Below are 25,571 nucleotides of genomic sequence, written 5' to 3' on the forward strand. Positions count from 1 at the left end.
ACTCAATGTCTTACAAATTGTTTTCATTTAAATAATTTAATTTCATTCAACAACTCAGGAAGGCTGATAATATCTCCATTTTTTCAGATAAGGAAACTAAGGTCCAGGATTATATATAATAATAGTAAGATCTAGGGCCTCAACATAAGTTTCTGATTCCCAGTTGAGTAATCTTTCCCCTACCACAGGCTTCAATATGACTTGAAAATCATTTTGTTCATCTTTCTTACAATGTCCTACTATATTTGCCGTAGATGTTTTCCCAAACTTTTTCCTCTCTCAAGCCTCTGTATTAGAAGCTCTCTTTACTATACCTCTAGAGCTTTAATAAATGCCTGTTGATTGGCTTGACCCTTAGTGGATGACCTTGCCTCTCACTTTCATAAGATGGTATTCTGTGACTAGTTCATTTGACTCTCAAATATTTATGTAAATCTCTTAATGTCTTCACCCATTCTCACCTCTTTCTGGACTGTCTTAAGTGACTCATCAGTTTTCTCCAAGGCCAACTCCCTTCACTTAATCTGTTCTCTATACAAGTTGTTTGCTGCTGAATGAAAGATCCTTGAGGGTAGGGGGATGGCACATAGTAGGTAAATAGAGAATGCTTACTGATGCCTCTCTTTGCAACTCTTGTTTTTTTTGGATCTTGGTCTCTTACTCTACTGTTTCCCCTTCACAACCAGATACAAATTATTTTCAGTTCTTCCCCATTCTTAAAAACTTTCACTCAATCTCATTACCATTTAAAGGTAATTGTCCTTTGATTGTACATACATCATAATCCAGTTAAATTGCTAACCATCAAATATATTAAACACGATTGAACATGTACAACCTATATCAGATTGTTCAATGCCTTGGGGAGGAGGAAGGGAAGGGAAGATGTTAGAAAATTGTGGAACTCAAAAGCTTGCAAAAGGATAAATGCTGAAATCTTTTAATTTGGAAAAAAAAGGAGATAAAATTGCTGTCTTAGAGAGGGGTGGTGAGGAAGAGAGGAAGGAGATAATTCAGAACATACTTTTTTTTTTTAGGTTTTTTTTTTTTTGCAAGGCAAACGGGGTTAAGTGGCTTGCCCAAGGCCACACAGCTAGGTAATTATTAAGTGTCTGAGACCGGATTTGAACCCAGCATACATTTTTTTAAAATGAATGTTAAAAATTGTTTTCATGAAATTGGAAAAATACTATTTTAAAAAAGATAACTGTTCCATCTTTTTTCTTCTTCTTCACCTTCAAATCTTTGTTTCTATCTACTCTCCCTTCAGTTCCTTGCAGTTCAGTTTTTGGCCTCTCCACTCTGAGGTGGTGATTTTTTCCTGTCTTTATCTTCCTTTTCTTCTCTCAGTATCTGATATTGTTGACTTCCCTTTATATCTCTCCTACTCTGTCTTCAGTGATAGCTCTCTCCTGGATCTCCTCTTAACATTGTGATTATTTTTTCTAGCTCTTCTCCAAATCTTTTAAAATAGGCATCCCCTGAGGCTCTGTCTTTGATCCTCCTTTTTCAGCTCTCTAGGTGGCACAGTGGATAGAGCATTGGTTTTGGAGTCAGGAATTTTGGAGTTTGAATCCAACTTCAGACATTTGATACTTAATGAGCTGTGTGACCTTGGGCAAGTCACTTAAGCCTGATTGCCTCACATCCAGGATTATCTCCAGTCATCCTGATTCATATCTGACCACTGCACCCAGATAGCCCTGGAGGAGAAAGTAAGGCTGGTGACTTAGCACAGCTCCCCTCACTCAGACCCAATTCATGTGCTTGTCATGGCATCACCTCCCTGATGTCATGAGCTTCTTCAAGAATTAAGGACAACAACAACAAAAAAAAAGACAAAAAAACAAAACAAAACAAAAGAATGAAGGACAAGGGGCAGCTAGGTGGTCCAGCGGATAGAGCACCGGCTCTGGAGTCAGGAGTACCTGGGTTCAAATACAACCTCAGACGCTTAATAATGACCTAGCTGTGTGGCTTTGGGCAAGCCACTTAACCTCATTGCCTTGCAAAAAAAAAAATCTAAAAAAAAAGAATGAAGGACAAAAATCATGATGATTCATTCTATCCATGCCAATGACTTCAGCTATTTTATCAGTGTATGACTCCCAAATCTTAACCTTTAGTCCTACTAACTCTTCTGAACTCTATTTCTAGCCTTGACAAGTCAACCTGGAATCCCATCCAGAAAACTTTTTTTTTTAAGCTTTTTTGCACGGCAAACGGGGTTAGGTGGCTTGCCCAAGGCCACATAGCTAGGTCATTATTAAGCGTCTGAGACCGGATTTGAACCCCGGTCCTCCTGACTCCAGGGCCAGTGCTCTCTCCGCTGGGCCACCTAGCCGCCCCTCAGAAAACCTCTTTCACTTGCCTTAAAGTGTGCCCTTGGATGAGTTGCTTAACATCTCTGGCACTCAGTTGCCTCTTCTATTAAACGGAAGGGTTAACCTCAAGGGCCTTCCAGCTCTGGCCCAATTCAACCCAAAGTCAATGCCGGGGTAGCCTTGGATCAGAGTCCTGCAAGTTCACCTTCTGGGACCACTCCTGTCACTGACCAGAGGCGGAGCGGGGCAGAACGGGACTGCGACAGCCCTTTAGCAGACCCCAACTCATTTTGTTCATCTCTAAGACACACACACACAAATAATCATGCCTGATGGGGACGTTTGTTCACTACATCTGGGGGCTTCCCCGCGCCGGAGGGCGGGCCTGGGGCAGCAGAACTTGCACTCGGCCCCGCGGGCTGCGTGGGGACGGTGTTCTCCTCTCTCGTGTCAGCTGTGGAAAGCAGGGAGAAAGCAAGACGGAATTTTTGAGAGGAAAGAAGTTTGGGGTTCCTTCCCCTCGTATCGCTGGGGAAAGGGCAGGGGAGACAGTGGCAAAAATCCGAATTGAGCATTTAGGATCCTCTCCAGGCAATGCGAATCTGCCGCCCCAGACCCCCTCAGACCCTCTAGGGGGGCTTCAGCTCTCCGGACTGCACTTTTGTGGCCCCCAACAGTAGGCTGAGCCGGGGAGGCGCTGGGAGGAGGCCGCCCCCACCCTCCCGTTACGGATTGGGGAAACTGAGGCACGGCCCCACCTAGGCGTCTCCAGAGGAGGGGGCCGCGCGGGAGGGGCGAGGCTCGCCTAGAAAGCTGCGGCGGGGCCTGGGGCCCCGGGGCGCGCGGTTCCAAGCCGGGGACCCGCGACGGCACCTCTGACCTCTCGCGGCCGGAGGAAAGCGCGGGATGCTCTGCCCGCCGCATCCGGGACCTTCGCGCCCCCCTCACCTGGGAGCGGGCCGGGCCTCAGGGCGTGTCCCAGAGAGGCGGGGGCGGGGCCTGAGGAGCCGTCCCTGGAGGCGGGGGCGGGGCCTGAGGAGCCGTCCCTGGAGGCGGGGGCGGGGCCTGAGGAGCCGTCCCTGGAGGCGGGGGCGGGGCCTGAGGAGCCGTCCCTGGAGGCGGGGGCGGGGCCTGAGGAGCCCTCCTTGGAGGCGGGGGCGGGGCCTGAGGAGCCGTCCCTGGAGGCGGGGGCGGGGCCTGAGGAGCCGTCCCTGGAGGCGGGGGCGGGGCCTGAGGAGCCCTCCCTGGAGGCGGGGGCGGGGCCTGAGGGAGCTCCTCCCTGCAGGTGAAGGGCGGGGCCTGAGGGAGCTCCTCCCCTGGATCCCGGGCTCCCCGCACCCGCACCTGCACCCTTGGACCCCAGACGTGGTTCCGCTTCCATCCCTGTCCTCCTTTCTGAGCTCCAGCCCCGCCGGGTCCCTCCCGGACAGCCGGCCGTGTCCCGAAGTGTGCCGAGGCTCCTTCTGGCCCTGGGGCCCGGGCCCGAGCTCCGGCGCTCTGGCTCCGCTTCCCAGGCGTCCCGGTCTGGGTGTCTCCTGCGCCCCTGCGCCCTGCTCTTGGGCCTCGCCTCCGCTCCCCCCAGCTCTTCCTTCGGCCCCTGCCAGAAACATTTCCATCTCCTGTCACTGCTGAAAAATCTCCACACCTGTCTTGCCCAGTCTGGAGTTCAAAGCCTTTTTGCTTGGCATTCAGGGCCATATATATATATATATAATTTTTTCACTTATCCAGACTTGTTATATTCCCGTCTGCCCATCCAGATACTGTTTATCAGCTGCTTTCCCTTTGTTTCTTCCACCACCAAAAGCTCGCCTCTTCAATATCCAAGTCTATACCCTTGTTCACGCTGATCTCCATCCCTTGAATCCCCCCAACCCATCCCTTTTATTCTTTGGCCACTGCATTCCAAACTTAATTCCCCAAAGGTGCAAATCACATGCTTTTTCCATTTAGTCTTTCCTGATTTTCCTCTAGTATTTGGTAATAACCTTCCCCCAGACTATGTGCTTTTTCACCTAGGATTTTTTAGACACCTGTATTTGCTGTCCCAAGGGACTGTCTAGTGCATAGAACTCTGGATTTGGAGGTGAGGTCACAGTTCTTCTCTTAATACCAGTTGTGTGACCCTGGCGAAGTCCTTTACCTTTCTGGATCTGCTTCCTCATCTGTCACATGGCAGAGTTGGAAACTCTTCAAAGCTGTATGCAGCTCTGACTTGACTCTCCAAAAAAAATTGTGTAATCTGAACGTGAGGAGATTTGGACTCTGGGAATTGTGGTGACCATGGGTTCTCAGCATAGTCTTAGGTTACCACTTCCCCCCCCCAACTCCCTCCCTAATTGAGCACTCCATCTCATCTTTGCAGCAATCTCCCCTTTGTTTCTTTTTGTTTCTGTGTATGTATGTGTGTGTGTGTGTGTGTGTGTGTGTGTGTGTGTGTGTGTACGTGCACATGCCAGAACCAAGGGGGTGGTGTCTCTTCAAAAACCTGGCGACTGAACAAGGGAGGAGGTGCCCAGTCAAGCCTGGGTTGCATAGGCAGTGGGTAGAGCACTGACCCTTCTCCAGGCCTCTTGGGTCCTATACAAACCCACAAAAACAGTCAAAAAGGCATTTTACTTAGCGGTGACAGTTTATTGGTTCTTAGTGTCAAGTCTGAATTACAAATGTAAAAGTCACAGACACAAACCGCAGGTACAAATATGTCAAATAATATAAAAATAAGTGGAAGCTAATTTTATAGACCCACTGAATTGTGTAATAAATACAATAATAAGCCAGAAAGCTTCAACCACACCATTCAGTCTCACTGAAGTTACAGTAGTGTTTGTAAAAACAAATTTTTAACTTAAGTCGCAAATATTAAAGCATCAAAAGCTAGTATAAAAAGTGGCTTTTGGCACATTGTCCATGAGCTCGAGGGTCACAATTGACAATTTTGGACAATTATGAAGAGTATGTGTCCAATCCAAATTGGCACACACAACTTTACAAATCTGTCGACAATTAACCCCACGAAGCAGCTGGACACTCACAGTTTACAAGCTTCTATTCTAGATACAACTTTGCCCATTATAGAAGCCCAGAGGGCATCCCAGAGGTTACCACTGTGCAAATTCTCCATAATCCCCAAAAGAATTTGGAGAGAAATTTTCCTTGGCCATCCCCTGGTTAGGGTCTTGCCTATGGGACTTCACAGCTGCAGCCCAGATCCTGACTCAGGGCACTACAAAAAGCCCCTTGATAAAGTGATTGCATTCCCTTCCCCCCACCCCCCAAAACCAAACCAACTATAACTTCAGAAATCTAAATTCCATTCACTCCAGGTGATACAAAACCTAAGCTGCTAACAAGGTCGGTCAGCAAAAAGCAGGTAAACCCCTTGAGGACTCGTGCCTGCACCCTGGGAACTGGAGCTCCAAAAGCATGGATTCAGTTCCTGTCCCTAAATTTGTTTTCCCCTACAGTAAAAAGATAAGACACAGTGTAATGGCACTTCTTTTTGGGCCACTGGCTGTTCTGAGAGATGGCACCTTCCCAGGTTGTACAGTAGCTGAAGGTCCTCCTCCCTGAGATGACTCATGCTACCATCTATCTCAGAGCAGACCATAGGAGAACCACTATTCTGAGCCAAAAGAGGTGGCTGACGTTTAGGAGCCTCATTGAGAAAGAGTTCATCTAGCAGAGGCCAGACCAGGTCCAGTTGGGCCTGGTCTAGGCACTGAGCTCCAGGATCACCATTTACAGGCCTTAGTCCTCAAAGAGTTTATACAGTTTAGCCAGATGTGCTAAGACTCTTCAACTAGGTTAACATGGCGTGTATTATACTTGAAAGTCCTTTCACCAACACTGCTTCTCCCTTTCAAACTCGAATATGACAGGAAAGGGAGTGAACAGTACGAGGGTGGAGAGCTTTGCCCTCTTGCCCGCCCAGCTCCAAGCGGTCACCCTTCATCACAGTTTTGCCATTTGGGCTTCATAATATTTAAAATGAACATTTTCACAATCACAGTTTCATATTCAGAGCTGAGGTAATCACATACTCTTTGATCCCAACAGAGGAGAGGAAATTGGAACAGTACCACAGGTTGGTGAAAAGACTTTTTCCATGGGCATTATACAGTCAGTCACCAAGAACACTGCGCAATAAGCAATACAGCAGCGTGAGGGTCTATGCTATGTATGGCAAGGCCAGGAAGCCGACGCTCTCTTTAAAAATGGATTCTCTGTGCAGCGGGACTCTCACCCAGAGCTGTTGGGGCTTCCCCCAAACCTCCAAGAGAGTTTTATGTATAACTTCATAGCAATAGTTGAATGAATTGGCCCATTAGAGTCCCCCGCCCCACCCCCACCCCCAATGCTGCACTTTTGAGTTTTTAAAAAGAGTTCAGCAGAACAAAAAGAAGCTACAGTATCTTCATCTATTATTTAATCAATTGCACTTAAAAGTCTACACAGTTATTGATCCCCAAGCAGAGACAATGAGCTAGTCCAGGGCCCATTGTCACTACTTCTCAGCTCCAGGCTTGTGGCTGCCCAGGCCATGAAGGATCTCTATGGCTTTGGCATCACCTCAGTCCCTTCTCATGCCAGGCATGGGAAGGGACCAGCCAAATTGTGTCTTGGAGATGAAACGCTCACTTAGATATCTATTTCCTTTTTCAGATACCATTTTTCACCGTGAGGTTTCTTGCTAAATACAATCTGTCATCTCAGCTTAAAACACAGATTGTTATCTTCTCCAACACAACCCCTTTGACTGGCTTCCAAACCTGGGCAAGCCCCTGAAAACAGTTTTGCTACACTAACCTTAGCAGGCACTAAGTACAGTGAAGACCCACATGCAATCATGCATGGAGAATTCATGAGTTCCATCTTGGAGCTTGCAACCTGGGGCCATTGTCCCCCAATAGGTAAAGCCCACTAATGGTGTCAGCTATGTGCTTTGTAAAGAAATAACATGTTTTACCACGTCCTAAGGCATGCATAAGACTAAATTCTAACCTCGGGAAGCTCAAGAGCTAAGCAGCAACATGACAACACCAAAGTCTGTTAATGAAAAGGTGGCCTTGAATTCTGAGCCCACATGCAACCCATCTAGGCTTCCCTAAGGGGCTACAATGGTGGACAGACAATCCTAACTAACCAAGTGGGCTCTGAATAATAATTAGTCACACTTGCTTTAATGTCTTACTGAAACCAAAGCCATTGGAAGGAATTGTAGGACACCAAACACTTTGCTTGTTTCCTTGGGCAAAAGAGAGACAAAAAGTATTTTGAATATGTTTGTTGGAAGACAGTGACATTTCCTCTCCCTTGAGAACAAAAGCCAGGGACAGCAAGAAGCCTTGGGGACTTGGAGTAAATTTTCCACAATTGAATCTTATTGCATCATATATGTGTGTGGCCAGGACTAGTAGGAAGTCACGCTACAGCAAAAACCTGACCCTCCTCTGCCCTCCTGAAGTTGATCTAGAGCTCTGTGTAAGAAAATCAATGAAGCAAATTTACAACCTGTGGAGGAAGTCCAACAGGCACCACTAGGACCTCCACCCCATCTCCCTGTTCAGAAGCCTAAATTAAGCAACAACTCAGCTTTAAACCAAAATTGTCCTGATGAGCCAAGGATGTTGATGTCCTCTCTTAACTCCTCCCTAAACTGAGGGGAAGGAACAGTGCTGGAGGGGTCACCAGATCAAACCCGGGAAAGTCAGCTGGGGGAGGTAGGATCTATTCCACTGGGGCTTCCACCAGTCTGGAAGGGAAAGAAGACCAGCCATTTCTCATATCACAAGGGGATGGCCAGCAATCTCCCAGCCAGGGCCTTCAGTCTCTGGAAAGCTATACTCACCTCAGGCACTGTCTCTTGCAAGGATCTAAGGGCAATGACCACGGTTGGGGGTGGGGGTGGGAGTGGTAGAGATTAGTCCCACAGTTGGACCCTACCCAGGAGGTAAGAAGTTCAAGCTTCGCTCCATTCTGACCAGAGGCTTCATAAAGAGTCCACAAGATGAGGGAGAGGGGCCTGAAGTTCCATGCTTCCTTTAGACTCTCTCTTGAGTTAGACTTGGGTCTTCACAGAGAAGTGAACAGTGTGTAGATAGCTCAGGAGAACCCTTCATGTAATTCTGAAACTCCTTTACCCTTGAAGAATACTTCTCGCACCATACAACAAACACCACAAGCCTCCTTCACAGGCTCATTTTATAAGATGCAGACAACACCTGAGGGATAGATCAGGTTCACAACAATCCTGAGACTACTTTAAGGAGTGTCTCTAATCACCCTTTCTCCTCTACCCTTGGAAAAGGGAAGAAAGGTCCAGGTGACGATTTTGAGAAAGTACTGTATTTTGAATCAGGACCACATGCAAAAGAGACAGCACAAACAGCAGAGCAGAGTGACGAAGCTGCTTCCTGTCAGGAACCATGTCCTTGGACCTGTCCAGGAATGCCGAGGGTCTCTTGACAGTGTGAGAACAGGGAGGATGTGTGGAGGGGACAGCTGTGCTGCTGGGAGCTGTGTCCCAGGACTCTGGCCTGGGCACAGAGAACCCTATGGGGCTAGCTTGCAGGTTTCAGCTCAAATAGATCGGGATAGTCCTGTTGGTCCAGTTCTCGGTTGTACTTCTCAATCTCCCGGTTTGCTTCTTCCACATAATCATTCATAAACTGGTCCATTACTAATTATAAATTAAGGAATATCATACAGTCCATTGGAATCTACTAGCTAAAAGCTGCTCTCAATTTTTAATCATCAGTGACCTGAAGAGATGAGCTCTGCTCCTTGTTCTCCTTGCTCCCCAACTGAAGGGTGATTATCAGTCCCTTGAGAACAAAGCTGGCTATGGTCAACTCCAGGGAGTGGGGAGTGGGATGGGTCTTGAGAGGGGGAGAGGGGAAAACAATGTTCAACAATTCTAAGTTGGCTGGGATTCTCTTTCTTTTTTTATCCATCCCCAACCCCAGACTGATAAAGAGATAGGGGAAACAGGGGAAAGGACTGACCTTTCCTTGGACAATATCCAGTCAAAAGGAGCCAACCCTGCTATCCAGAGTAATGTGCTACAATGCAACCCAATTTGATGTAGGCCTGCATCCTGAATTAGGATACTGGAGAGCTTATTCACAACTCTTCTCCCTCACCTGTTGGCCTCAGCCTCACCCAGTCTGTCCCCCAGGCCCCTCCTCTGAGACCTCTGGTCCTCTTTCCTTCTATGAAGTGACTGATGGGACACCAAACAGCCCCTTGCCCTGGGTGAAGACATATCACAACCCTCTGTTCTGTGCTTCAAGGAGGTTGGATAGGGGAAAGGGGAAGACAATTTCTTTCCCAGTCCCATTATGAGGCAGAGTTTGCCTCCACAGTTTCCAGCACAGTTTGAATTTGAGAGCTGATTTTTGCATGTCCTGGGTTTGTGGAATGCCTCTGGTGAGTTAGAGACCTGGCTGCACAATGACTGTGACTCAAACCTCCCACAGGAAAACCCAGCCAAACATACACCTGGTTTCCTCCATTCCCTATCATTCAAGGATACGTGGGTGATAATCAGTCTTATCACCAAAGAAGTTGACAAATTGGGTTCCATTATAAAAATAACCTGCAGGCAGGGGGTCCAGGTGGCGTTTTACCTGCAAGAGACAAAAGAGATTATTAAAAATGCCCTGCACCTGTTCAGGGTCCCACTTTTGACTACCCTTACACACCCAGCGGAAGAGAGGGTTAGAGAGACTGTCCCAAGTCTGTCTATATCATCTAAATACAGAATACAGTCACCCCAGGGCAGTGACTACACTTCTGACCCTTATAGCTACAGCAGGAGCAGCAGGGGCATTAATGGGCTCCAAGTAGCTTTTCTCAATATATCCCCCAGGATCAAAGTGAAATCAGCTCCCTGTAAGGGCTGAAATCTTACCCAGTTTCTCTTTCGAAGTCCTAGTAATGGGTGGGTCATGCCCTCAAGTGCCCACAGACCTTTAAGAGTTCCTTGAACCCTCACCCAGCTTCAGCAAGTTAGGCCCGGTTTAGCCCCTGGGCAAGGACTTACATGAATGTTCTTGATCTCTTGCTGGGTCAGCATCCCCCTGGTTTTCAGGGCTTTCCTCTGGGGTTTCTGTGTTGAAATTGAGGAATCAGGGAGGGAGTAGAGGTCAGACGGAGGAGGCAACAAAGAGTAAGGGCACTTTCACCCATGTGACTGCTAGTGGGGGAGGCAGCAGACTTTTGCTAAGCCTGGCACAGGTGGAAGGCTCTGGCTGCACATGGTGAGAGGTGGTTCTGCTCAGTACCAAAAACTATTCTCTTCCTACCTCACCCCCCCCCCCACTTCTGCAGAGAGAGAGAGAGAGAGCTATCTTTCTCACTCTAGCATAGATTTGCCCACTTTGGTTCTAGAAAAGTTAATGTCCTGACTTGCACTGCCAGGCTTTTCTACTCTAGATTGTCCTTGTTGCTGGGGCTCCTTGGGCCACAGGCCCAGGCCTATATACCTGAGGCATTTCATAGTTTTTCACTGCTTCCTTCATCCATTCTAAAAATCTGAGTACAAATTTCAGGGGCAGGATCCAGGGAATATTCATTGGTGGCCTGGAGGGCAATATGAAAACTATTTGCATCCACAACCAGGAAAGCATTCTCCATTTAGAGAACTAGGGAAGCCCAGTTTCTACTGGCAGGGAGACTGGATAGGGATCTGAATTAGTCTGTACCTTACCCAGCCTGTCTCAAGAATTTCTGCTTGGTTTTTCCCAGTGTCAAAGGAAAGGCATTTGGAGGTGGTCTCCTTTTTTTCCCCCTCCATCCCACCCCCACACCCCCATTATGAAACACTGGCATAATTGAAAATAGCTGACTGCCCAAGCTGTCCTGGAGGGAAGGAGCACAAGAGGGGAAAGTTAGGGAGTGCTGGAATCCCACCACAAGCTTCCTCTTCCAAGAAGAGGTGATCCACTGATGTCCTGGGTGGGGCCAATGGAAAGTTACCCCAATGGTGGCCAGGCTGTCAGGGAAGCCTGCTGGCTGGGGGCTACCCGGAAGCATGCCCACATCTGGACCAGTGCCCAGTAGGAATGTCCCCACCCTATGAGAGCCACACCTGCTTTGCAGTCTGTCGGAGCCAGTCCTTAACGCTCTCCTCTTTCAGAGAGCAGCCAATGAATACGAGGTAACTCTCTTGCTGAGCACTGCCATCTTGGGCAGCTCCTCGGGAATCTGAAGGGGGGCTGGGACCCTCCAGAACCGGCACAATGCTTAAGGAATTAGTTAGTGTGTTGTGAGAAACTTCCATCATTTTCTCTGAGTCTGCAAGGAAAGGAAAAAATGAGTCCTTTGAAGAACAGGCCAAGTGAAGACCAATGATAGTCTCTCCCAGGCTAGAGGAAAGTTCCATTGAAAAGGGTGTTAGCAATCCCATCCAACACCAGGCAGTCAGATCTTCTCCATGGTGATCATCAGCCTACTGCTAACCCTAAGGATTTGAAGGTATCAGGTATCTTCTTCTCTCCCCTGGGGCCCTGTAGGTCTGCAGTGGCAGATTGCAGCAAAGAGAAGCATCCCCATGGGAAGAGAAGTCTTTGTTATGATCAGCCTATAGCCAGGTGTATATGTAGCTCTGGGGCCTTGCCTTCCCTTGAATTACTTGTCCTGTGCATCTGTCTCCAGTAACCAATAGAATGTGATTTTTTTCCTTGTGTATTTCTCCCACCCTTTATACTACTTCTCTTCAAATAAGGAAATCTGGGGCAAAAATGAAGGGCAGAAACAAGACAAGTCCTGCCAACAGGCTCTCCAGTGATCACAAGAATGGGGGAGCTCATTCATCTCACAATGGATATGGGCGGAGCTGTAATTGCTAGGGAAAGAAAATTCAGGCAAGTCAATGCACTGAACACCCTTAGAGTCTAGTCCTGCTTGTGAAGGGATGTAATTAATTGCGAGTTGGGGAAAGGGGCCCAGAGCACAGGACCCTCAGGGAAATCCCAAGGGGCACACAGCAGAGGGTTCCCAAGCTCAAGCCTCCAATTACCTGAAAACTTCACTTTGCCCAGGATGTGATAGATGTTTCCAGAGAAGGGACTCTGTTTGATCAAGGACTTAATTGCTGTAGGGAAGAAAATAAAAGGACTGTTACTGCTGTTAATACTGGCTTTCTTATGGACAGTGCCAGAACTCAGAACAATCATGCCTAGAAAGAACCAATGACTGAGTGGATGCCTACTTGTGATGAAACTCATTCTCTTACTATCAGTGACATGTGATGTACTGTTAGAGATTTTGTAGGAGGTTCTGGTACTTTCCTGGTTTAAAAAAAAAGAAAACCGTATGTGCAGAGGTGAGGAGGTGAAGCTAGTAGCTGGAATAAGTGAGAAAAGTTCACTGTGCTCTCTAGGTGCCAGCAACCATAGCAGTACAACTAATGGGTAGTACAAATTGGAACTTGATGGGGTGACAGATGACTGGAAGAGCAGTTTGGAAACCAGTTTGAAGGTTGGCACTACCAAAGTACATAGCATGCCAGGCTCAAAATCAGAAAGACTCCTTTTCCTGAGTTCTAATCCAGACTCAGACATTTATTAACTGTATGACCTTGGGCAAGTCACTTAACCCTATTTGCCCCATTTCCTCATCTGTAAAATGAGCCGGAGAAGGAAATGGCAAACTGCTCCTGTGTCTTTGCCAAGAAATCTCCAAATGGGGCATTAAGAGTCAGATACAACTTAAAAATGACTAAACAACAAAGAACCAGTAGTATGGCCCCTCAGTAATAGGGCTGAATACCAGGCTTAGATATTTTTAGAGGGAAAGGACAGTTTAGTTATAAACAGCACTCAACTGTTTGCATATTGTCTCCCCCATAGGATGTCCCCCTCCCCCAGGGATTAGTTTTTTTTTTCCCCATGGTACTCCTAGCACTTAGCCCACAGTTGATGGACTGATTGACAGGATTAATTAAAGGGGAAATGGAGCTTATTCCTGGGTAGGCCAGGAGTCCACAGGAGCCCAGCCTCTCTGGGCTTGGCTGCTGTCATCTCCTCTCTTCCAGCACTGATGCTGCTTTCGGAAGCTACTCCCACTCATCCAAGTCAACGTGGGGCCTGGTTGTCTTAACAGTTCTGTGGTCTTGAAGCCCCTCTCTCAGCAGCTCAGCACTAGTTCCCATGGGGCAATGAAACTCTCCTGAAGGGAGTTCAGGGAATTCTGGATAACAAGTCTAAGATCTTGGAAAATATTGACCTCAACAGACAAAGGTCAGACTCTGAGGCTGGCCTCATACACCAGCCTCTCAGACTACAAAAGGAACATGAACTTTCCCTTCCTCTTATTCCCAGGCATTCTTCAGGGAGTCTTACCTTTGCATTTGGCCACAAAGCGAGCCTTCTCCAAGGGGCGACCAAACCAGACACAGATCTGAACCATTGGAGGCAAGACTGATCCCGCACGAAATTTCCCTTCATACCTTCAAACAAATGCAAATTTGAAAACACAATTAGTTTTTTAAACATTAACATTGTACTTGATTTTCATTTCTGTGTATGTTGTGTTATAAACATTAACCTATGTTTCAAATTGGGAGAATGGAGGGCAGGATGATTGTGCTGCCCAGGTAGATCTGGCTCCCTGATCCTAGGGCTGAGTATTTTTTCCCCCTGGCTCTGCCCAGAAGAGAATTCAGAGTCCTTCCCTGGCTTAGGATCCACAGTAGCTTTGAGCAGTGTATTTACCATAGAACACAATGGACTTCCCAAAATTCAAGGAAGGACTTCCCTGTCACCTAAGGGAATAGTTTAGATCCTGTGAATTGTGAGACCCTGGCCCTATCCCCATCCTCTAGTCTGTACTGCTTGGGATTCTGCCTGGAGGAAAGGGAAGGATCATAGCACCAACTCCCATTTCTCTGGAGCTAGAAAGTTTACAAAGAACCTTCACTGGGTAAATTATAAGGCAGGCACTGACTATTAATATTTCCATTCTACAGATAAAGAAACTCAGGTGACCTTCCTATTGTGAGTCTATGGAAGGCCTTGCTATTCTTAGAATGAGTCATATTCTGGATTGGAGAAACAAGCAGATATGGGCTTAGGGTTACACTATGGGAAAAAAAACTCTAAACATTCCAGTTGGTTTCCCAATACCTAGTGGTCTTGCAAACTCCCCTCCCTCAAACTACTTTCAACAAAAAAAAAAGAAGTCAGAAGTCATAATAGGAAGGGAATGGGTGGGGTAGGGGGAAGGTTACCACCTGTTTTAATTATTTGTGAATCTTATTTATACTGGAGCAGCCCAAACAAAGAAGAGTCCCTTCAGTCTCTTCCAGGAGCCAAATTGATGTCTCTTTATACAGGAAGTTGGCACAAACCAATACTAACAGCCATGAGAAATACAGTGTCTCTCAAAGGCCTTTGTGTACCTGTAACCACCACCACTGTCAGGGAATCTAAAGCCCCCTTTCTTCCTCCCAAGTATTGGTTTTGCTAGGGAAATCCATGAATTCTCACTAGTCAAGAAGACCAGCTCCTCCAAAAGTCCAATAGTGAAGACCCCCCCCCCACCCCATACACACTGTGCTGACTTCAAGGGAGCTACTGACAAGCTGTAAGATATTCAATTAGTTGTGAGACTGGGAACAGTTGTCTAAAAGGGTAATTTCCTGTCAAAGGAGGTCTAGAGACTTCAGACTGACAGGGGAAAAGCTTTGTCCCCTCTCCAGTAAAACCTTTGCATGGTTTCATGGTTTGGATGGGTGGGGAGGTTTGACTTTTGGCAGGTCAATTCCTGTCTGCTAACCAAAAGTAATGCAGGCTGTACGGCAAAGCAGGATGGAAGATAATATTGCCCTGGACCCAGAACCAATTGTTTCCTAGAAATGAAACTCCTCAAAGTGGGAGGATGTGAAGCACCTTGCCACCAGATTTATTGTACCCAAGGTAGTAACTGAGTAGGAGTTGTAATGATGCTAGGGATCTCTGCTAAATAGATCTTCACTTCACTGAAGAAATGAAAAGGAGAAATATCTTTTTTTACACCCATTTCTGACCCAAATGGAAGAAGTGACTTGGGTTGCAAAGGTGACACAATCCTTAGGAGAAATCATCTTAGATTATGTGGCTACCAAAGAAAAGAATGCTGGGGATAGTTGGATGTGGAGGGCCCATCACAATTTAATTTTAGGAAGGCTTATTTAAAAAAAAAAAGTTGGATAAATGATAGGCAGAAACTATATTATCCACTTCAAACTGTCTACTATCCACCACATAATTCCTCAACTCTACCTGATTGGAGACCCACAAGGACATAAGATTAGCCTTAGCCCATATCATTTCATTGAACTGCATAATCACCAACATCCTCAACTTGAAGACATTTTACTGTTCTCTCATATCTTCTTCCTTCACTAACACTAAACCTGATCCTCAGTGTGACTTCCAATTCCTCCACTCTTCCCCTCCTCTGCCTTCACTTGTCTCTAGACTTGTAAATATGACTTTAATGATTAACTAGTCACTTCTCTAAAATCCTTCTTGTATTCTTTTTCTTCTTCCACAATTATCCACAGCCTCCTCTTCTCAAGGATGTTCAGTATCATTGGAGAAAGAAATGGAATGAGCTATTCATGAGGGTCTTAGGTCTAACCTTGGCTGGGTTCTCACTGTTGCATTTGAATTCTATTACTCTTTTTCTTTTAAAGATTTTTGCAAGGCAATGGGGTTAAGTGGCTTGCCCAAGGCCACACAGCTAGGTGATTATTAAGTGTCTGAGGTCGGATTTAAACTCAGGTCCTCCTGACTCCAGGACTGGTGCTCTATCCACTGCACCACCTAGCCGCCCCCTGAACTCCATTACTCTTACTGCTCAGATAATAGTTTTAAATTTTACCTCTCTCCTTAGCAAGGTATCTGACCTGTACAGTGCACTGGCTACTTGAGTTCTCTGACCAACAGAGAACTGTTCTTAGCTTTCAGTGAATGAGGCGGGAGGCTGCAATGGTAAAGCAATCCAAACGTTATTAGGTCACACAGCTGCTTATATCCTAGTCTACTTCCATACTCATGGACAACTCATGCTTACCAGCTTAAGCACCAATCGTATTAAAGGTTACATATGGATTAGATCATTACATATTGGTTAGATAGCTACATTTTTATGTATACTTCATTGCTCATGCTATGATGCAATTCTTGATCAATGTCAGGAGATACAAAGGAACTGGGTCATGCTGATCTTATGGAAAAGCAAAAGGGTTTAGGTCATGCTGGTCTCCTGCAAAACAACAAGAGACCAAGAGGGTCTTTAAGCCATTACCTTTGTCATTTCACAACTGTAGTCCTCAAGGATCCCTAACATGACTCATAGTAGGCCTTCAATTGCTAGTTAATTTGCCTTGTTTTACACACTCAACTCTATTCTAGTGATGATTTAGCTTCCTACTTCATCAAAAGATGATCATCTCACAAGAGTCCCCTTAATTCCTTTCAGCAAAGTTTTTTAGCAGTATAATATCCTTTTCCTCCTTCTCTGTTTCAGAAGAAAACATTTCTACTCTTAGCTGATCCTTTTTTGATTCTATTTCTTTTTTCCTCTTGAAGACCCAGTTCCTGAATCATTCCCTCTTTGTCATACTCTCCAGATTAATCAGTTGCAAAGCCTTATCAATAATCTCTCTATAGTATCTTTCAAATGATTTTTTTCTTTCTATTTTCACAGTCATGGCCCTAGCCCAGGTCTTCTTTACTTCTCACCTGATCTACTGCAATAGTCCCTAGCTATATGGTCTTTCCTTCCTTCAAGCCAAAACTAAGGTGCAAGGGTGGCAGGATGTGGAGGTAGAGAGACATGCTACTTCTTTTTTAATACTTTTATGGAAGGGAGGGGGTAGATTTTATTTTGGTATAGCCCAAAAAGGCAGAACTTTAGTTCTGACAATTAATAGGGAGGTAAATTTCTGCTCAAGAAATGGAACTAAAAATTAGAGCTGTTTAACAATCAAGTGAATTGCTTCAGAAAATACCTGTTAGTCTGAAATTGGGAGAGTCCTGTTGGGGGAGGGAGGGAAGAGAAGGCTGAACTAGATAACCTCTAAGGTTCCTTCCAACTATAAAGGTTGATTTTTTTTTTTAGGTTTTTGCAAGGCAAATGGGGTTAAGTGGCTTGCCCAAGGTGGCACAGCTAGGTAATTATTAAGTGTCTGACACAGGATTTGAACCCAGGTACTCCTAACTACAAGGCCAGTGCTTTAACCACTACGCCACCTAGCCGCCCCATAAAGGTTGATTCTATAAATTCACCAGAACTCATTAAGTGCCAACTCTGTACAGAGAACTTGGTTATTAGGTGCTGAAAGAAGATATAAAATTTGAGGAAGACAAACACTTTCATGATCTTAAGGACGCGTGACTTGACGTCTGGTCCCTTTCTGTCTATGCAGTGTTGCCTACAGTACTCAGTCAATAAACACTTGTTGGCTGTGGGGGGGCCTGTGTAAATAAGCTGCTGCAGCTAAACACAGTCTGAAGTGGGTGGGCCCCCAGGCATCCAGTACAGAGCCCACTGCTTGGTGGCACTGTCCCACATCTTCTCTCTGCTTCCTGAAATTCTGAGAAGGGAAAGGGACTGCTAGTATCTTAGCGAGAAGCTGCAAAGTTTCTTTGCCTGCCCAGGAAAGACAGAGGTATTGGAGGGAAGCACATTGGCTTTGTGTCTCAGTTAAAATTAAATGCTGAGGTGGACTACAGTCTCCTTCCCCAGGGAACAGAGGAGGTTCACAGGAACTTCAACATGAAAAGGATGGGGCAGCAAGTGCTGACATCTGATTGCACAGTATCAGGGAGAGAAACAAGTCTGTGACTAGGAAATAATGACCCCAAACAATTCCATCTCAGATCAATTCTCCAAAATCACATTTCCAAAGCACAAACTAGCTAGCCTTCCTTCAGAAGAGCTCATCTGCCCTGAGGGTGCAGTGTCTGGTGTCTGGTGGGCCTCTGACCACAGCCTCAACTCTCAACTGAGCTTCCATTGGCTGTGGCAGAGCTGTCCCCTAGGCCACTCCTTTCTTATACAAATACAAAGAACTGACAGTACAGAGGAAGAGCCAAAGGGAAAATTCTAACATCAAAGGGGTCTCCAGGGATGTCTAAAGAGACAGGGAGGAAACGCCAACCCAACAGTCTGTGGATGACCCAGCCTGACCCCCAAGACCAAGAGATCAAGCAAAAGCCCGCCTGCCTAGGGTGTCTGAGCCCAGCAATGAGTTCCTGGCTTGGGTTGAGGGACACATGTCAGCGCTAAAAGGTCTCTTAATTCCAAGATGGAGGAGCTTTCCCTTTGTGGAATGAAAACAAATAGAATTGTAAATAGAGCCCCATCCCACCTAGACATTAGAAGGCATGCCTTCTCCTGCTCTGGACCCCAGGGAGAGGGTAGCTGGCTTCAAATTGCCTCGAGGGCTGTGGACTCCAGGACCCTGAGCAGAGATCAGTCTACAACCTCTGTGCCCAAGGACAAGCCAGGGTTAGGCATCAAGGAAGTGTTCTTTTCTTCCCACAAATGCCTGGCTAGTTATGTCTTGTTTCCCTTACTACCACTTCTTCCATCTAAAAAGAAGTGAAATCAGCTCCTAGGAAGACTTGAAGGTCAAAATAAAAACTAGAACTGAGTGGAAGGGCCTTTAGCTCCAGGCCCAGAGGGGAATTGAAAACTCCTCTATGAATATGAACTTTGGGACATTAAAAAAAAGGCATTTTGGGGGACCAGAAGGGCAGCTTACTCATTCAGGCAACAAATATTTATTGAGCCCCTCCTAGGTACAAGGCTGTGCTACAATATGCAGGGATGTTTTTAGAAACACTCCAAATTACATTGAAAAGAACCGATTTCAAAATACTTCAGTTGGTCTAATGTTATATTGTTTTTGCAACCTACTGCACATGGAAACAATTGTGTCCAGTGTTGTGTCTAGCCTTGGCCTCTCCTGACATTAGAGCTAAACTATCCCCACAATCAACACACAGATTAAACCTGGAGGGCTGGTCCCACTCCAAGCTCTGTTTTGGTGTCCTTCCCTGATCCAGAGCCCTAGCCGGTCAGAGAAGCAGTTGGATAGAATATCAGCCATTCAAGAGAGAGGAGAGGACTTGGGTTTGGACATGTCTTAAAAGGCTTGGCTCACTCTCATGGTTTTTGTCCCTTTTGTTCTGATTCTTCTTTCACAACATGACTAATATGAAATATATGTTATACATAATTATAAACATATAACCTATATCAGATTACTCACTGTCAAAGGGAAGGGGAAGGGAATAGGAGGGAGGGAGAAAAATGAGGAACTCATAATCTTACCAAAAAACGTGAATGCTGCAAACTACCTTTGCATGTAGTTGGAAAAATAAATTTATATTATATAAGATGAAAAAAAGGTATGTTAATAAATGATTACAAATTCTGACAGTACCACTGAGAACTCAGGAATCTTTCAGGTTTTCTTTTGAAGTATTACATCTTCAAAAGAGGGTTTGCTTTTCAGTTTTTTCCCTACCTGATAAAAGGGCCACCAGACAGAAGAGGAAAATGAAAAGTCCACATATGAATTGACAATTTTTGTGGGAATCAGAAAAACTTGAGAAGCAAAGAAGGGACCCCAGAAATTAGAATGGTTTTCCATGATTTTTCACTTGAACTGGTTACAGTTTGAAGATGGTGATACCCTGGCTCTGCTGCCATCGACCCAAACTTCCCAGGAGTCAGAGGAAAGAAATGAATTGCTATGATAATGACCTACTACAGCTTTGCCCAAATAGGAACAAAGTCAGGACTCTTCATTTGTGACACAAAGCTCTGACCCAAGAGTTCCAACAAGGTTTGGCCATTATGGCTTCTTATGCTTTCCTCCAATTCCCCTGCCTCTATTTCTCTGTCAATAAAGATTGCCTGCATTTGTCTTCTTTTTTGTTTTTTTTTTTATTTATTTAAGGCAATGGGGTTAAGTGACTATCCCAAGGTCACACAGCTAGGAAATTATTAAGTGTCTGAGGCCAAATTTGAACTCGAGTCCTCCTGACTCCAGGGCCTTGGCTCTATCCACTGTGCCACCTAGCTGTCCCCTTGCATTTGTCTTCTTTCCTCAGTTATAATACTTACCAGCCAGGGAACATTAAATATCGAGCTCTCAACATCTGAGGAGCCAAAAAACTGTCTTCCGAAAGAATCAGCTCAATATCTTCATTCCTACAGAAACACCCCCCCCCCCCAAAAAGGCCCAAATTAATCAGAAGTACAAGTACACCAACATACAGTTTTCTTTTATAACAATTTAGGATTATAAGTTAAAATTTTAGAGCTAAAAAGAACACTAGAGACCTTTTAGTCTAACTACCTCTTTTTAAAAAAACAAACAGAAGGGGAAATTGGGACTTGGAGGGGAAAGAGATATGCCTTAGCTCATGCAGCTATAAATGAGAAAAATCATTTCATTAAAATCCCATCAAATTCACCTGAACCTAGACCAATACATCCTACTTTGTTAAAAATGTTCTGTGTTAAAGAAAATTCTTCAAGTCAGCAATCCATGGTTTGCAATTTGGAATCAAATCTATGAAATTCTGACTTTACTTGGGCTAATGATCTCTCAAAGTGAACTGATACTATTGAACCATCTTCCTAGAACTGATATGGAGTAACTCTTGGCTTACAGACTTCACCTCAAAAATGAGGATGCCTCAGAATAGAAAACTATTGGACACATGTTACATTTTTGCCCTGTCCCCACTCCACTCCCCCAAACATGCTTTTCACCTCCATTTTTTCCTTAGCTCATGTAAATCCTCAGGGAATGAGATCAATTGACATTCCTTAAATATGAAAATTTGAAATACAGCTGAAAGGACCTGTCATTAAAAAAGTTGGATCAGAAGGGTCACCATGTATTTTAAGCAGCAGAACCCTGTTTTGGGTAGCCCTAAGTCCCAGGCTGGCAGGGAGAGCCAGAGCTTCTAGGGGACAGAGAGCAACGAGCAATCACCTGGTCACTATCCCATTTTCAGCAAGAATGAAAGCTGCAGTTGGATTCACTGCTCGGATGAGACTTTGCAGCTGCACGAGGAGTGGATGTCTCTGCTCCGTAGTGTGACTCGTGAATACGACATTGCTTACCAAGCCTGTGGAACAACATTGGGAACATTTCAGGTTACAGAAAGAAACTTCCGACAGTATATTTTCCTTTGTAAGAAAGAAATCCTAATGCCATAGTCACAGTTAAACAGTTTGCACAAAATTTTGGATCTTGCTTTCTCTCACTTGTTTCTTTCCTCCTACATCTTCAGCATCTCCCTTTCTATTGGCCACTTCTACTCTTTCCAAGCATGAACAGAATTTTCCCTTGGAAAAAAAAACCCGCACTTTATTTCCTGCTGACATCTCAGGCTACCATCTTATTAGTTTGTCTTTCTTCCCAAATAAACTTCTGGATGTGTCTTTGTAGTAGCTATTTTTTGCAATCTGACTTTTAACTTCTATGGAGACTGTCTTCTCAAAGATCATTATGGTTTCATCACCAAACTCTTTGTCTTTTGTCCATAGTGTCACTGACTTCTCTGAAGGTCTGACATCACAAAACACCTATCTCCCTCTTGAAACTTTTTTTCCCCTTAGCTATTCAGCTACTTCTTTACATATTTTTTCAGGTTATTTCTATTTTTGTCTCCTTCAATGGCTCCTATTCATTCCAGTTATGTAAAATAAATTGTTTCTGTGCTCAAGGAGTTTACAATATGGTATAGAAGATAAATACATTTATGTGAAATTATAATGCAAAATAAAATGCAACAAGAGTGATAAAAATTAAGTTTTTGTGTTACGAGAGTTATAAGGAAAAAATCATTTCTTACTTGATGGATAATCCAAAAAGAATTCATAGATGAAATGGGATATAATCTGGTTCCTTGAAAAAGGGGTAGGATTTTATTAAGGAGGGAGGTGAGGGAAAAGCACATGCACGATGGCCTCCTTGTGATGAGTTGTCTACTATTTGGCTGGGGTAGGGGAGGGGGAAAAAAGATAGGAGTAAAAGATAAAGCTAAATAGATGAATTGTACCAGACTGAGGAGAGCCTTTTGAGTTGAGGAGAAATATGGTGAGATAAATGCAAAAGAAAGATCTAACTGCCAGGTTTGTGTGAAGGACAGATTAGAAGGGATTTAAGAGGCTAGGCTTTAGTAAATAATAATAATGCAGTCCTATACTAAAGAGGTGACAGTGGATGAATCCAAGGGATACCTTTCAACTCAATAGGAACCTGGTACCTCTTCCCTTCCAAATCGTGTTGAAAGTGAAGGAAGAAGCTGTGTTCTACACCCCAGCTCTACCCCATCTGACCTGCAAGAAAGAAGCCAAACCAGAAGCTCTGCAAGTCCCAAAGTCCAGCTGAGGCCCCCAAAGGAGAGGATCTGAACGTGTCCTCTATTCATGTCTCTCAAGGCCCCAGGGCTCTAAGGAAGAAATGTTTGTTCTTTCTGCAATGAACAACTTCTCCTTTGCCACTAAGTTGGCAGTGAGGAAGGCTGAAAGGGGCTTTTTCAGTATTCATTGTGGATCTCAAGGACAACAAGGAGAAGATGAAACAGGCTGTAAAAAAAGCTAGATGACAATGCACAAAAATCTGGACTGATGAAGAGAAGGCCTATGTTCAACTGAGCACAAAAATTCTGTGGATATAACCAATATCAGAATATGGGGCAAGTGTAGGAGAATAAATGAGTTTGGTGTCACAAATATTGGAACACCTGACAGAGTCAGGATGCCTGACAGGTCAATGTTCTTGCTAGTCTTTCAGAATGGATGCTCGCCATTCCCCTTTCTTTCAGAGCCTCTCTACATACATGCTGTTTCTGAAGTTAATAGGACTGGGAGGGAGCCTCGGGTGTGGGGTTGGAGGGAAGGCTAGATCAACAAGTATACCAGCTGGCAAAGCACCTGAAAGTAAAGGGAGCTCACACTCTTTTTTTCCACCCACAGACTTCATGCTCACATAGCCAGCATGCAACTGCAGAATACTTTAAGGTTTGAGAAGTGTTTTCTCATTTGATTCTCACAACTCCGGTAGGATAATACTACATTTCACAGAGGAGGAAATTGAGGCACCAGAAGGGAACACAGGTAGTAACTGTCTTGAGGCTGAATTTGAATCAGAGATTCCTAACCCCAGATTTGGTGTGCCTAGATACACCTCACATCAACTGGGATTGATTCCCATAGCACTGGGCTTACCCAAATTTTCTCAACATCACCCTTATTCCTCTACATGTCAGCATGGCTCAGTATGTAGATTTCTGGATAGTCATAGATACAATCCCCTAGATTTAAAGCTATTCACACTAAGAAGCTGTGGTACAGCAAATAAAAGCTTCACTGGATAGAAAGATAGAACCAATATACAAACTTAGAAACAACACTTAAACAGACTATGGGCCAGAGCCCCTGTGGTTTAGGGTGGCTATACCGCAGGGAGCCCAGAGAGAAAAGGAATGAGGCCAGAATGGTAATGAACTGAATGAAGAAGGCAGCAGTAACCTAAGGGGGATCAACACATTCCCGAGTAAGTGTGAAGGTGACCCTACCACTGAGGGGGGGAAAGGACAACTCAGGGAGAACAGAACCAAAGAATGTCTGAGCTAAAAGGAACCTGAGAAAAGCCTGGACAAACAGCCTGCATATGGTCATCCACACCCTGGATGCTAGGTCCAAATCTAGACTATGTCCTGTCTACTTCTCAGCCTAGTAGACAGCCTGCTATCTGAGCCAGAGCCAGCCTCCACAGTTCCTGCAGATTCTGCATATCAAATCTAGCTCTCCCATATCTTCTAAGGTGACAAATGGGTCTAAATTTTCTCTTTTCCAAGTTTGGCCTCCCCAGTCCTCACACACCATGGTTTTCAGTCCTGTTCCTTTCAAGTCACTCCATTCAGTTTGATGCGCTTCACATCACAGAATGTTCTGTTCCTGACATGGCCCGACCAGAGGAGATTACAGCACAATGCTCACCTTCCTGGCCTTGGATATGAAGCTTCCATTAAGGTAACTCCAGAGTCACCTGGTGACTCAGGCTGAACTTGGGGGACCACTGAAACCCACAGATCTTTTTCTCATCAAGTGCTGTCTAGACATGCTCTCCTCTTATATTTAAGGAGTTGATTTTTTAGAACCCATCTGCAGGAGTTTATAGTTATCCTTAAGACAATTACCTCATTTTCTAGTCTGTGGAAACCTTTTTAGATGCTAATTCTATTATTCAGTTTATTAACAATTCCTTTTAGCTTCCAGTAATCTAGAAATCCAAGTAGCCTTCTTATCCTCTATCCCTGACAAAATTGTTAAAGAGAGAAAAAGGCACATTTGGGAATGGAAGTCCAAGGGAAAGGACTAAAGACAGAGGCCTGGTGGCATGCAGGGGGTGGGGCTGGATGAGGTGGAGAGGGGAGGCAGGCCAGCTCAATGGATTCTTAGGAAGGAGCATTTCCCAAAGCTCAGAATGTCCTTTCAAGGCTGATGCACACCCTCTGCTTAAGATTGTTATGACAGAAAAGGAGTCTTGATCCCCTATGGACGGAACTCCAGCTCTGACTGCTATGTGGAGTCTCCCGGGTCACAGCCCAGGACTCAGCAGCCTAGCTTGACATCCCCAAACATGCAGGCAGGCGCAGGCAGATTACCCCACAGCATTCCTCAGGTCAGCTATACAAACAACTACTTGCCAAAGGGAAATAGCTATGTTTGCTAAGCAGGTCAGGCTTCATAACTCAGGTGTTTAGACTACAGAGCTATCAAGGTCAGGGTTATGGCTGCCATCTCTCTTTTTCTCTCTCTCTCTCTCTCTCTCTCTCTCTGTGATTCATGGGTCAAATGGTCCCAAACCCTGAGCAATCTCCCCTGAAAAAGATGGTCTCGGCCCCCAGGCATGACATATAGCCCACTGATAATGGGAATTGATCAGTCTTGATAAAGTCCATCTTATTAGTCTATCAAGCAAAAAGGAAAGAGCGCTGAGTCTATGTCTAGCTTTTAACTCCCTAAAATAGAGGGAATGCTGAGAAAAAACTGGTGCTGCTTTGGAGTTTCTTTTAAACCTTGTTTTGCTTGGAGTCTGTCATTCACACGCTCTTGAGAGAAAGGCTAGCTACACTATGTTCCATTTTTATTCTTAAAAGAATCATATAGTTAAAAAATTAAGCTATCAATTAGCTGAATCACTAGGAAAGGAAT

At 45.0% G+C, this 25,571-nt stretch overlaps 1 protein-coding gene across 3 annotated transcripts in view; it reads right to left on the reverse strand.

Annotated features, from left to right (window-relative positions):
* Positions 1-4,937: 4,937 nt before the first annotated feature.
* Positions 4,938-25,571, reverse strand: part of DNAAF9 (dynein axonemal assembly factor 9) — a 168,810-nt gene continuing 148,176 nt past the window's right edge. For all 3 annotated transcript variants that reach the window (XM_074230098.1, XM_074230097.1, XM_074230099.1), the window contains 8 exons: positions 21,337-21,472; positions 20,457-20,543; positions 13,673-13,779; positions 12,349-12,423; positions 11,419-11,624; positions 10,372-10,437; positions 9,862-9,955; positions 4,938-9,006 (listed from right to left, as the gene is read on the reverse strand). In XM_074230098.1, coding sequence (XP_074086199.1) covers positions 8,888-9,006; positions 9,862-9,955; positions 10,372-10,437; positions 11,419-11,624; positions 12,349-12,423; positions 13,673-13,779; positions 20,457-20,543; positions 21,337-21,472 — 890 coding nt within the window. In that variant the 3' untranslated portion in view covers positions 4,938-8,887. The remainder of the gene's footprint in view (positions 9,007-9,861; positions 9,956-10,371; positions 10,438-11,418; positions 11,625-12,348; positions 12,424-13,672; positions 13,780-20,456; positions 20,544-21,336; positions 21,473-25,571) is intronic.

This window comes from Macrotis lagotis, chromosome 3 (genome assembly GCF_037893015.1).
Source record: "Macrotis lagotis isolate mMagLag1 chromosome 3, bilby.v1.9.chrom.fasta, whole genome shotgun sequence".
Classification (NCBI taxonomy): domain Eukaryota; kingdom Metazoa; phylum Chordata; class Mammalia; order Peramelemorphia; family Peramelidae; genus Macrotis; species Macrotis lagotis.